Genomic DNA, 13,205 nt, shown 5'->3' with positions numbered 1-13,205 from the left:
GAATATGAAAACATTGTGGCAACCTTAAAGTATGTACCAGAATTGAAGCTACATGAGATAGACAGATCTCTATACTAGAGCAAGAGAACAAGATCAAACAGAAGAAAGGGTTGGACCCAACAAACAAGGAGGACTCTCACGAGACGAGGACGAGGGAAGAGGCAGGGGAGGAGGAAGGACCTTCACTTGTGACAACTTTGGGAAGCCAGGACACATGGTGGCTAGAGAGTGCTACTACTATAGACCAAATGAAGAAGGATTGACATCGGCAAACTTCATGGAGACTCCTAAGGAAGAGGAGTCAAGACATCTTTTCTAAGAGAGAAAGAGAGAGAAACCCCACAACCCAATGTAACCTGCCCCAATAGAGTAAAACTGCCTCTGAGAGCCAGTGATGATGTAGGCCATGTGGTAGATGTATGTGTGAGAACTTTAGTCAAGGTCGCGGCGGGCACTTGTAGTAGCCTTGGACACATAGAGAGAGAGTGTCAAGGACTATGAGTTAAGGACTTGAGGCACTGGTCGCGGGCTACCAAGTAAGAGGAAAACTTAGTATAGGGTCCAGGTGTGCTAGAGTTATTCACTTGAGGGGAGGTTTTGAAATATGCAAATGAATGGGTGTGTGCGGGAACAAGCCCTTAGTAGCAAGAGACTGTAAAAGGGAGTCTGTAATTAAGTGGGCAGTAGTGAAAAGGTGAGAGGTATCTACTCATGAGAGAATCAAGGGTAGAATGAGTTAATATAGGGGTGTGGAAATATTCTAGGAAAAGATGCCCCCCAAATGTAGGGAAGATGGCACAAATCAAGGAGAAATCAGTGGGATTATATGCTTGGCATCTTGTGGATGTACAACCTATAAATTGAGGCATTGGCCTAATGAGAATTCACTGGTTTTTAAGTATCTATGCCTACATTATTCTATTAGATTAATTACTCACTAATCTCATCTAATCACTTTGCTAATTATGTTGATTCTTGCATTTGATCCACCATAGCTCATCACATTGCTGCAAATTTAACAAGTATAAGAGAGTAAACATAAAAGAGAGAGATCACTTACCTTGTGAGGCTTGTATATGTGGATAACCTATAAAATCAAACTAAATAAAGAAAAAAAAGTATTAGTAACCATAATCCTAACCCTAATAGAAAGCAGATACCAAACCCTAATCTTAATGAAATTTTTGCATAACATAGAAAACTTATTGAATCTTTTTTTCTCCCTTCTCATTGAAGCTTATCCCTAACCCTAGATTCTATGTAGAAATCCTAATAGAGAGATTTAATGGAGATCTCATTAAAGCTTTCTACTAAGGTTCCTATATGTAAAATCTAGGGTCAGGATTAAGCTTCAATAAGAAGAAAAAAAGCAACGTTTTTCATTGTTAGAAACGCTACTAAAGTAGCAAAAAGTGATGTTCAATAGCATTTTTTTGCTGTTGAACAGCGTTTCTAGTAGCTCAGCACTGTTAAAAGCCCTGACATTTTCCCTTCCAAAAACACTACTAGAACGCTACTAAAAAATGATAGTGTGTCCTCGATGTGCTGTGGTATTAGTTTCAAAAGCTACTTGGTGATATGGGTGAGCCTCTGGATAGTGTCATTATCATTTATGACAACATGAGTAGCTCGAGTAGTCCTATCTATCATACCAGGACAAAGCACATTGAGAGGCACTATCATTTTGTGAACTACCTTTATACCAAGAAAATACTATAGCTCACTAATCTTTCATCTCAAACTTTTGATTTAAAATTATTCTGACATCATGTATATTAGCGGCACTATCAAAAATGATAATAAGATCATATTCATAAATGACTAATATCATAAGCTCGCTACCTACCTTTTTCACATAAAGTGAAAGATTTGCATTCGATATCTGAAATCCAATGGTAATAAAATACCCCCCAATCCTAGTTAACCATCCTAAGGGTGCTTGCTTTAAGCCATAAAAGGCTTTGCATGATCTGCACACAAAATTTAGATGTGTATCACTCTCACAACCTAGTGGCTACATCATATAAACTTATTCTTACAAATCACCATGTAAGAATCTATGCTTTACATCCATTTTGATGTAAAGACCAACCTTTCGCTACAGTTTTAGCAATGGTAGCTCTCATGGTTTTGGCCATTCTCACAACCGAGATGAATTGTCTCCTCATAGCCAATGCCATATGTCTACGTACAACCCTTGGCAAAATGGTCTTGCCTTATACAAGTTCACAGATCCATCCATGAACCTCACTTTTTGCAAATACTGCTCAACCATTGTCCAATAAAAATTAGGTTTTTTGTTATATTAGGAACATGAATTACATCTGTCAAGTACTTCATTTTGTCATCTTGCATAGACGATGGCACTTTACCGTGTGCAATGGGGTGCATAGTATCATCACTTATTTTGATATTCTCTAATTTTTTTTATTTTGTACATATCTATAAACCACTCATTCATGACCGTCATGTGGTAAGAGGCACCATAATCCATAGACCAAATATGTCTTGATCCTAACACATCTTCTATCGTAGAACTAAGCATGTGCTACATCGCAAATAGCTTTGTAGTTACCTTATTGTATATCATTTTGTTTTTTATAGCAATCCTTTATAATGTGCTTTGGTTTGCCATATTAATAGCACTCCATGCTATTTGCATTTTGATGTCTTTGCCAACCACCTCAGACTCTCTTACTCTCCCTGCCTCTAGAGAGGCCTCTTCTACTTGGTTGTACATTAGATTCTTGTTGTTACTATCCATGAATTCTATTTCCAAAATGGCATCCACCTCAGCCTCTAGATGATGATCAACCTCTACCTCTACTTCTAGAGTGGTCTCTTCCACCTATTTGTACATTAGATTCTTGTTGTTAATGTCTATGACTTCCATTTCCAAAATGGCATCCACCTCAAGCTCTAGATGATGATCTACCTCTACCTAGTCTGAGTAGAAGACCTACTCATGTGAATTTTTAGAGAACAAATGAACCTTCCCTAATATTTATCTCCTCATGGATGAGGAGAGCAATCAGCTCCTAAAAATCAATAAAGTTCTCTTGAACTCCAAAGGAGGTCTAAAATTGGATGTATTGCTTACCAAGACCATTCAAGGTCATCACCGATACCATATCATCGATATCATATCATCATCATCATCTACTGGTGATCAAATACAAGCAAGAGCATCTCCAAACTATTTAATCTTCATCAAGTAATCATTTATAATTAACTTCCGTCCAAGCTTGATGAGTATTTGTACTACTGTACATCTTCACTAAGGTGGTCGCAAGCCTCCTTGGGCATTTGTGCATCCTATATATGTATAGTTATAAAGTCTATCACACTGATAAACAATCAATATAACACCTTTCTGGCTCTTTCATGCTGTGCTTTATATGCCTGTACACATGCTGTGCTTTATATGCCTGTACACATGCTGTGGGGTGGGAATTTCTTTAGCAATCTCAAGCTCCTTTTCATCACCTATACGATGAACTCCTAATATCCTTTTCCCATAAGGATATTGGTCATCTTAAACTTCCATTCTTGGAAGTTGTCCTTATCTAACTTCTCACTCATAATATGGGATAGACTATCACTGATAGCAACTTATTATCAAATAGTTCTTCCTAACGTAGTGCCTTTAGCAATGGGGAGAATCAGGTTCTACTTGCATCTTAGAGCATGATGCTAAAATAGCTATCCTCATATGTCACATCTACAAGATATCTATAGAGTGATATATATTTCGCATTAAGTGTGTGATGGGAGGGCGAATCCCCCCATGTAGGTTGTCCCCTTGTGGGAAAGGTTTTTGCATATAGTAGTTTGGATTTCAAAGACATGCGGTCCAACTTAGCCCTTTTCTCTATAGCAAGAGGATGTTCCTACATCGAGAAGAATTAATGTTCCCTATGTCTCCACAGGGCACGGCATTTTTAACTATTCACCCAGTTCCACTACCCATCTCTACTAAGGTTGAACTTGATAAAAGAAATAGCAAAGGTGTCGACAACTTGATAGAAGAAATAGCAATGGTGGCGACAACCTCTACTAAGGTTGAACTTGATAGAAACTATAGAAAAGGTGGCGAAAACTGAAATGGAATATTATTTAATCATCAAAATGTTGTGTCAAGCTCACTTATAAGAATCAGAACAAATCGGTTTTTTCAAATCCATGCTTTGGGGCTAGCCTTTCCCCCTTCTAAGAAAACCATGCTTGGCTCGATCGGTGTGGATTGATGTTTTGTTCCACTGGAAAAGCTACCAAATTTGTCACTAACTAGAAAAAGCTAGAATAACTTACTATCTTGTCTTATTTTCAAAGATGGGAATTCTCTGAAATGGCTAATGGTGCTTTCGATGAAAGTTCCATTTCTTAGCACAATGAAGCTTATACTATTCATTCATATAATAATGCACAACGCTCCACTATCCCATTCAAAAAGAATTCCACAATCATTTTCATGCTTAAACAAAAACTGAGTAATAATAATTCATGCTTAAACAAAAATTGAGTAATAATAATTCATGCTTAAACAAAAACTGAGTAATAATAATTCATGCTCTTCCTCAAACTCAAACCACAGAGCTTCCTAGCAACTAGGAAAATGCTATGAATCTATTAAAAGTTGCTCTAAAAATGTCACTTAGGGTATTTTAACAAAGGGAAACAAAACCCACTAGACGAAAAGCTACTAATATTTCCTCGTTAGATATTGATATTCATTCCAAACTCAAAACGCCAAAAATCAAAATAGAAAATAAATTCAATTTGCATGTAAATCTTACTCATATTCTATTGCAGTATAATAGGTTTACAGTATAATAGGTTTACAGTACCTTTACACTGTACTATAAAACTATTACACTGCAACTATATATGGAATAGTCACACAAACATACATCCACAAATAACTCAAAATCTAAGATTCTCTACATAGACTGTTTTGCAACCAAATTTCTTTTGCAACTTTGGTCATACTAAAAATTAGGCATACACAGTCAAAATTAACACTTTCATAGAGTGCCTACAAAAAACTTTCAGAGCCAAAACTGGGCCCGAAACGCCCCAAAACATAAAATTTTAGCTAACAAAATTAACGGTAACTGAACACAATAGGATATTCCTCCTTCACCTAGGAGGATGCCTCATCTAAGATAGTGACTTTTGTGTTTATATGTAGCTCAGCTGCCCATAGGTGTTGCTCTAAAATTAAAGAGGGAAGACACAAAAATACCCTTGCCCATGTATCGCTTCCTTTGCTTGCCTCTTGAGCTCTTCACATGAACCGACGCTTTGATACCATGAGAAGAATGTGGGGGAGAAGCCTTAATTAGAGTACCCTCATAAGGCATAAATTTATGAAAATTAATGGATTACTTTCTAATGAATTAGTATGTGGCTATTATTATTTTTTAAAATCTACCATTGTTTAGTAAATATGTTACAATCATTTTTAACTATGAAAACTATCACATACATCACTAGGAAGTAGCCTTATTCATAGTATACACTCCAAGAAGGGTGTTGCTTCCATAGGTTTGCTATTTCTTCTAAGGGTACACATCTTGTCTCAGGGAAAAGTTTGTAGGTGAAGATTGTCATGACAACAACCCAACCGGCAAAGAAGAAAAAAATTCCCGCTTTTAGGTGACAAAGCATGGCTAGGAAGGCTTGTGCTGATATAAAGACAAAGAACATGATGACACTTATGTTGATGCTTTGCCCTGAAGATCTTATCTCCAGTGGAAATATCTCACTTGGAACAAGCCATGCCAATGGGCCCCATGACCATCCAAATCCAAAAACAAAGAGACATATCAACAAAACACCTACTATACCATACCCTTTAGAGAGAGAATTATGAGCTCCTAGCTTCCATTGTAGTAGGAGACCAGCGAGGACCTGGTAAATCAAGAAAAAATATTAGTATAGCCTTTTATTTTATAGGTATTTAAGAAAGCATTTAGTTAGAAGGTTGCTCCAAAAGTAGTGTATATGAGAATTTTGCATCCTCCATGCCCCCTAAACAAACATACATGTACACATTCACAAACATGAGTGCATGCACAATTACCCCATTACAAACACCATACAAAATTCCCATATGCATGCATTTAATTTGTATGAAATTCTCAAAAAAACCTAACAAGCTACCTCAGAGTTTTTAAAAAATGTTATTTAATCCATATATAAACATATTTAGTAAAATACTTTGACTGTGCTACATGCTTACCAAAAAAATGAACATCGAGCATCCACCATAGAGGAATAATTTTTTGCGCCCATATTTGTCCACAACAAATGCAGCAATTATGTTAGTTACTATGCCTATAGCACCTAGAATTACTGCGGAGTAGAGAGAAGCATTGGACCCAAAGCCAAGTGTTTGGAATAGCACTGGGGCATAAAATGTGATAATGTTAATACCAGTGACCTACACAAAACAACAAGGGAGATATGAGCATATAAAAATTGTAGCATATGTATAATGATACCAATCCATGTGGTTACACGATGTGCATTTGCAATTATTTCTTTAAAAAAGTTGGAATACATATAGTTTTAAAAATCAAGCATGATTAAGTAGCATAATGTCAACTTACAATGTTTACATGCAACAAGCATGAAAAGGTACACAAAGTTTGAGCTTTGTAAAACATTCTTTAATCTAGAATGAAAGTGTAGTAAATACAATGTTTACATGCAACAAGCATGAAAAGGTACACAAAGTTTGAGCTTTGTAAAACATTCTTTAATCTAGGATGAAAGTGTAGTAAATACAATGTTACCATAGTTCAAATAAGATATGTGAAAATAATCACCTGTTTGTTGTAAAAATAGAGTGGAGGCTATTTAAAACTACATGATCACTTCTTAGGTGTAAAAAAAGAGGGGAGGGGACCTAAAAAGGTGGAAGCATGTTAACATGCTACACTTTTTGTGTCCAGGATTGATCCTAGTTAGCATGACTTTTTATAATGATTTTTGGATCCAAATATGACCCACAATACAAAATTTCCTATCATGCTATACATCATTGGAAAGCTCTTGAAGAAGAGAATCTTTATGTATAATCTTCAAAAATTCTAATTTTATTTGCAAAAATTTTATCACATGCCCATTTTTAATGTTAGCACTACTAAAAACCTAAAAAAGCAGTACTTCTTAGGTGTAAAAATAGAGAGGAAGCTACCTAAAACTACATGATCACTTCTTAGGTGTAAAAGTAGAGGGGATACCACCTAAAACTACATAAGATGAATTGAGAATTTATAAAAGATATATATGTATACATAAAGTATTTTTAATTTAAAAAGTGGTATCTCTTATTCATGGAATTATAAAAGAGAAAGTATGATACACAAGGGTTAGTTTTATCAGCCTTAGATATATAAAAGGATTACCTTTAAAATCCCAAATTATACAAGCATGAAGTGAATAAATTCACAACAATATGCTTACTTATGAGTTTTCAAAGAAATTATAACAAGTTACCAATAAATTAATGATTTTTAGATTCTAAAACGAATACTCACACCTTCCTATCAATAGCAAGGAGAGTAAAATTAAACTATTCTATTTATAATGTTTGAATGGAAATGTGATAACTTAGAGCTCACTGTTTTCTCTTGGATGATAACAATATAAAGGGGAGAGGAAATTGATTATTCATGAAGACATTGTTGTTGCACTATTAAAGGGGTCAAGGATTGGTTTATTTTAATAGGGTCCACAAGGTAAGAGAAACATATTTAAATGTTTATTGGGCCATTTGGTAGAAGAAAGGAGAATCCCTCGTACATGCAAATTCAAGTTAACTAACGGAAGAAAAAGTGTTTCCTAGGCAAGGTTCTTTGTATACCAATTAAATTCACATGGCATATGGGATTCCTATACACATGGCATATGGGATTCCTATACACATGGGATATGGGATTCCTATACACATGGCATATGGGATTCCTATGCCATGTGCATATGGGATCCCATACGCACATGGCATATGGATTGCTATACAAAAAGAAAATTCCTACTCTTAGCATTGCGTGGGCAAAAAGCCAAGAAGGGGTTGTTTGTATACTTGTTGAATGCACATATGGAATATGGGATTCCTATACAATAGATACTAGTGGGCATATGGGATTCCTATACACATGGCATATGGGATTCCTATGCCATGTGCATATGGGATCCCATACGCACATGGCATATGGGATTGCTATACAAAAAGAAAATTCCTACTCTTAGCATTGCGTGGGCAAAAAGCCAAGAAGGTGTTGTTTGTATACTCGTTGAATGCACATATGGAATATGGGATTCCTATACAATAGATACTAGTGGGCATCCTGAACACTATCACAAGAGGCTCGAAACTTATAAGCATTTATAATCATGATTAAACAATCTTGATTGTGTGGGAAGAAGGGGCATACCTTGTTGTTGAAAGAAGGGGGCATACCTGTTGAAAGAAGGGAATAGCAAAGGCCATAACGAGTTGAGGGCGGTAATTCCTTTGGAGTATATTTCTCCAAGGGTGTTGGATTGACTTGGAGAGCTCGGTGGCCTCAAGGAGGTCATTGAACTCCTCTTGAACATCATGGGTGCCACGCAGTCTTTGTAAAACAAAGAGACCCTCGTGGAGGTGGCCCCTTTGGACGAGGCTACTAGGGGAGTCAGGCAACAAAGCACAACCAATTGTTATGAAGCATGCGGGGATGGAAGCCGAGCCAAGGGAGAGCCGCCACCCCCACGGCACGATGTGCCCCGTTCCGTAGTTCACAAGGAATGCTGTTGTCACTCCCGTTGATATGGCTAGCGGAAACATCGTCGCCAATCCGCCCCTGAGCTTTGGCGGCGCCATCTCCGACAGGTATAACGGCACTGCCTGTATCGCCGGCAATCCCACAGTAGATGTTTCATTACCCAAATTGCATGCACGTCGAAAACCTAGCTAGATAATCGAAATGGGTTTAGCCATAATCGTGATTAGACACAGCGTTTGACGATAATTACTTGATTGGTGAATCCGAGCCCAACTCCCAGAATCAGTCGGCCCAGTATCAGCATGCCAAGACTCTCTGCAGCACCGTCAAGTGCCGAGCCAATCAGGAAGCACATGCCGCCTGCTACAATCGAGACCCTCCTCCCATAGTTCCTTGTCACTCCCGACGCAAAAAAGGACGTTATGAAGCTCGCCAAATAGAGCGACGACGTGAACAGCGTCAACAGCTGACTATCAAACTTGCAGTAGTTATCTGTCTCCGCATTGTGCTTCTTCTTATACACTCTCGGAAAGAATTTGAGCAGGAAATCATCCATTGAAGTCACACCACCTGCACAATTTTAATTAGTACACCCCCCCTTATAAGCTCTGTAATTATTCATGTACGGCCAAGCTTTCTGCGCCTTAATTAGCTCTTTAATCCAAGAATTTAAGCTTGACACACTTCGTTACCACTCTAATCCATTTGCTAAAGCTAGCTTGACGCTTAATTAGCTCTGTAACACATGTTTTTAAGCTTAATACTCTTCAACAATTAGCTCCTTATATCCATCTACTCAAGCTTACTTCACATTATAAGTGAGCTCTTTTACTAAAGCGGAACTATTATTCTGTTATTAAAACTGAATTAGCTCGCTACTACAGTCTTTTAGATCTACTAATTACACATCAATTAAGCAACTAGGCTAAAGTGGTGAAGATTTACTTACCGGATATTCCCAGATCATAGCCAAATAAGAGACCGCCAGAGCCTGCAGTGATGCAAACAAACACAACAAAGGGAGTGACACTTCGAGAATAAGAATACTCTCGCTGTGAGGAGACATACAAGCTAGCGCCCCCTGGCATAATCTTCTGTATACTGCAACAAAAGAGCCTCTACAAAGATAAATGTGTTGGTCTTTTATGCATCAGCATAGGCAATAATATAGATCTAATGGGAGAGCTCTCTTGTGCAAGGTTTGCAAGCTCGGCTATGGCTTCAGGCTCTGTCGTTGATGATCACCTCCTGGACTCGGTCCTCCATACTTAACTTCAATGAGTCAACACCTCAAATCACCTTTTTCTTTAGTCCTTTTAGGTGTTCTCTATGTCAGCCTTGTAGTACACAGTACACTCATTGTCAAGGTATGCATGGAAATTGGGTTATATATATATATAAATACATAACACAAATTCACCTTTAACCACATCATATCTATAAGTTTTCACTTGTAATGTAGAATGTTTCATTTCTTGTTTACAATGGCAGAAATGAATTGTCATCAATGAGAGCTCAATAATAATGGGTGAACTAATAGTATTTAATATGAGAGTCCTTGAAAGTAAGTCCACTTGGATAGAGCCTCAAAATTGATGTGACACCTAGCCTAAACATTTTCCATGTACCAAAGGGACCCCAAGTTCATTTACAACCATCATTTTGATTTCATCTTAGATAGAGCATGAGAAATAGTTTTCTTTTTAACTTTTATAGCTCATGTGAGAGGTACAACCATCTTTATAGCTCATCAATTAAAGCTATGCTTTAAGAGTTACAACCATTTTTATGAGCATCATCATGTCCCTAGGGATACTCTCCCTAGCAAAAGGACATGAGCATCATCATGTCCCTAGGGATACTCTCCCCAGCAAAAGGACCCCAAGTTATAACCATTTTTATGAGCATCATCATGTCCCTAGGGATACTCTCCCTTGCAAAAAAAAAGGGACCCCAAGTTCATTTAAAATTATCATTTTGATCTCATCTTAGATAGAGCATGAGAAACAGAATTTCTTTTATTTTTATAGCTCGTCATTCAGAGCTATGGTTTGAGGGTTAAAACCATCTTTATAGCTCGTCAATTAAAATTGTCGTTTATTTTTATGAGCGTCATCATCATGTCCCTAGGGATACTCTCCCTAGCAAAAGGATCCCCAAGCTCATAAATAATCATGGTTAGCATGGTGATTATTCATGACCTTGGGATCCATTTTCTAGTGCAACCATGTAGTTAAAAAAACATATTTAAGGGTTAATGCATAGTAAGGGTTCTCACCTTTGTTCACTTGGGCACCCTTGAAATAGGTTAAGAACATACCTTTCTTCACCTTTAATAGGTGAAGAAATAGGTTAAGAACATGCCTTTCTTCACCTTTAATGTCCAATCTCCCTTTAATATACAAAAAGAATTTCATTACTAGATCTTGTAGTGGATTCATGCTAAGTGTGCTCACCTTTGTTCACTTAGGCACTCTTGAAATAGGTTAAAAACATGCTTTTTCTTCAACTTTAATTTTTAATCTCCCTTGAATACAAAAGGAATTTTTTTACAAGATCTTCTAATGAAACAACACACATGAATGATGTAATCCAGTCAAAAATTGGATTTATGTAAGTATGCATTTTCGTGTGCATACTCTTAGCACGTCCCTCATGTCATAGATTTGGACTATAGGACATTATGTCCTTAAAATGCTTATAGCTTTTACATATTAGCTCCAATTAATAAGCCAATTTAAACATAATAATTTTACATAACATAGAGCTTTGATTTCCTTGTACAAACTCTTACCAATACCTCATGTCATAGATTTGGACTATAGAACAGTGTGTCCTTAAAATGCTTATAGCTTTTACATCTTAGCTCTTATCAACAAGCCACTTTAAACATAATAATTTCACATAACATAGAGCTTAACTTGATTTATTAGCATTTTTTGAGTTTTGTTTCTATTTTTGAAATTATTTTAAGAACTTAAGAGAGTACTAAAAATATACTACATTAGAAAAAGTTTGGACTCAAAAAAGGGCCCTATAAGGGCTTTCTCTCTATCATGAATCAAGGAAAAGTACAAAGAGAAATATAAAAAAGGGCCCTATGAGGGCTTTCTCTCTATCATGAATCAAGGAAAAGTACAAAGAGAAATATAAAATATTCTCTCTCTCTCTCTCTCTCTCTCTCTCTCTCTCTCTCTCTCTCTCTCTCTCTCTCTCTCTCTCTCTTCTTATAGGATCGAAAGGATCCATCTTGGTTATATTATAATAGATTTAGTCATTTGTTTATTCTGACATTGTCCTTCTCTAAGACTGACACTAGATCTCCTTAAAATTTATAAAATCTTAAAAATTTCTTTTCTATTTGAACTAAAAACGCACAACTTGGTCGATGTGACCCTCTTAACTAACCATCCTAACGTTTCCTCTTCAAATTTCATCAAATTCGGTGGATTTAAGCTCTTTAGACTTTGGATTTTGAAATTTCTTTTCATATACGACTAAATTAGAGCATAAAGTGAGTTTTTGTTTATTTTCCCTAATTTTATTCAAAATTTCAGAGTACATAGGTTTTCTTTTATTTCAAGGCTCATTTTTTAATGCTCTTGTTGTAGTAATTAGGTTTTTAAGTTATCCACATCTTTAGGACTTTTATTTGTAGCGTTATGAGAGTTTTTTCCAACAAATTAAGTTTCCAGCACAAATTAAGTTTCCAGTCTCCTTTGCTTTGTGAAAAAAATAAATCTCTATATATAGCCATCAATTTATGTAGTTATCCACTCTTTTTTAGCTCATATCTTTGTTTCCCTCCATTGCCACATTAATGGCACTTGATCTTCTCAATAATGAGACTAGGTTGAAGAGATGACGAAGAGACAAAGATTGAGGATGAAGGGTGTGTTGATTTTTGGGTGACATTCAGTTAGAGCCTAAAACTCATCTTTCCCTTCATTCATCTTTTTGTTTGAGGATATCGTGTCCTACAAATTCAAAGGAGAGTAAAGCTATGGAGGTTTGTTTTCTATTATGTTTTGATATTTTATTATGGTCTACTGTTATATATTAATTTTTTATCAAGGTTTAATATAATAGTTTAATATTTATACTTAACGTTATATTCTAAGTTTTTGAGATGTTTTAGTGTTATGATTAATGCTATCACTACTACAAGATCTTTAGCCTTCAACAATCAGTTTCAACAATACTCGCATCATCGAAATAAGCATCAAAATCACCGTCAAAATTATCATCTATAATTTAGTTTAAAAAAGCATCAAAATGTGCGTCTAACATGATGTCAATACTGGCATCGAAAAAAGAGTCAAAAATATTTTTTTGTTTTTTGTTTGGTGTGATTTTTAAAAAAAGTTCAAGTGTTTCTCATAGTTCTTATCAGCCTAGTTTTTAGTTACTTTTCAAACAATACAAAGATAT

General features: G+C 36.2%; 1 protein-coding gene across 3 annotated transcripts in view; it reads right to left on the bottom strand.

Moving 5' to 3' along the window:
- Positions 1–10,053, bottom strand: part of LOC147615423 (sugar transport protein MST3-like) — a 256,115-nt gene extending 246,062 nt beyond the window's left edge. The window contains exons 1-5 of one of the 3 annotated variants that reach the window (XM_086779544.1): positions 9,724–10,046; positions 9,025–9,344; positions 8,471–8,896; positions 6,245–6,445; positions 5,367–5,913 (exon numbers count right to left, since the gene is read on the bottom strand). In XM_086779544.1, the coding sequence (XP_086635670.1) occupies positions 5,506–5,913; positions 6,245–6,445; positions 8,471–8,896; positions 9,025–9,344; positions 9,724–9,862 (1,494 nt within the window). In that variant the 5' untranslated portion in view covers positions 9,863–10,046 and the 3' untranslated portion in view covers positions 5,367–5,505. Of the gene's footprint in view, positions 1–5,366; positions 5,914–6,244; positions 6,446–8,470; positions 8,897–9,024; positions 9,345–9,723 lie in introns of those variants that run through there. The other 2 variants (XM_086779547.1, XM_086779546.1) reach the window with 2 other exon arrangements.
- Positions 10,054–13,205: the final 3,152 nt, after the last annotated feature.

The sequence above is a fragment of the Cibotium barometz genome, chromosome 40, assembly GCF_041138505.1.
Source record: "Cibotium barometz isolate CiBa-2024 chromosome 40, ASM4113850v1, whole genome shotgun sequence".
Lineage (NCBI taxonomy): Eukaryota > Viridiplantae > Streptophyta > Polypodiopsida > Cyatheales > Cibotiaceae > Cibotium > Cibotium barometz.
The sequence above is the reverse complement of the archived record's forward strand: the minus strand, read 5'-3'. Positions and strand labels throughout refer to the sequence as shown.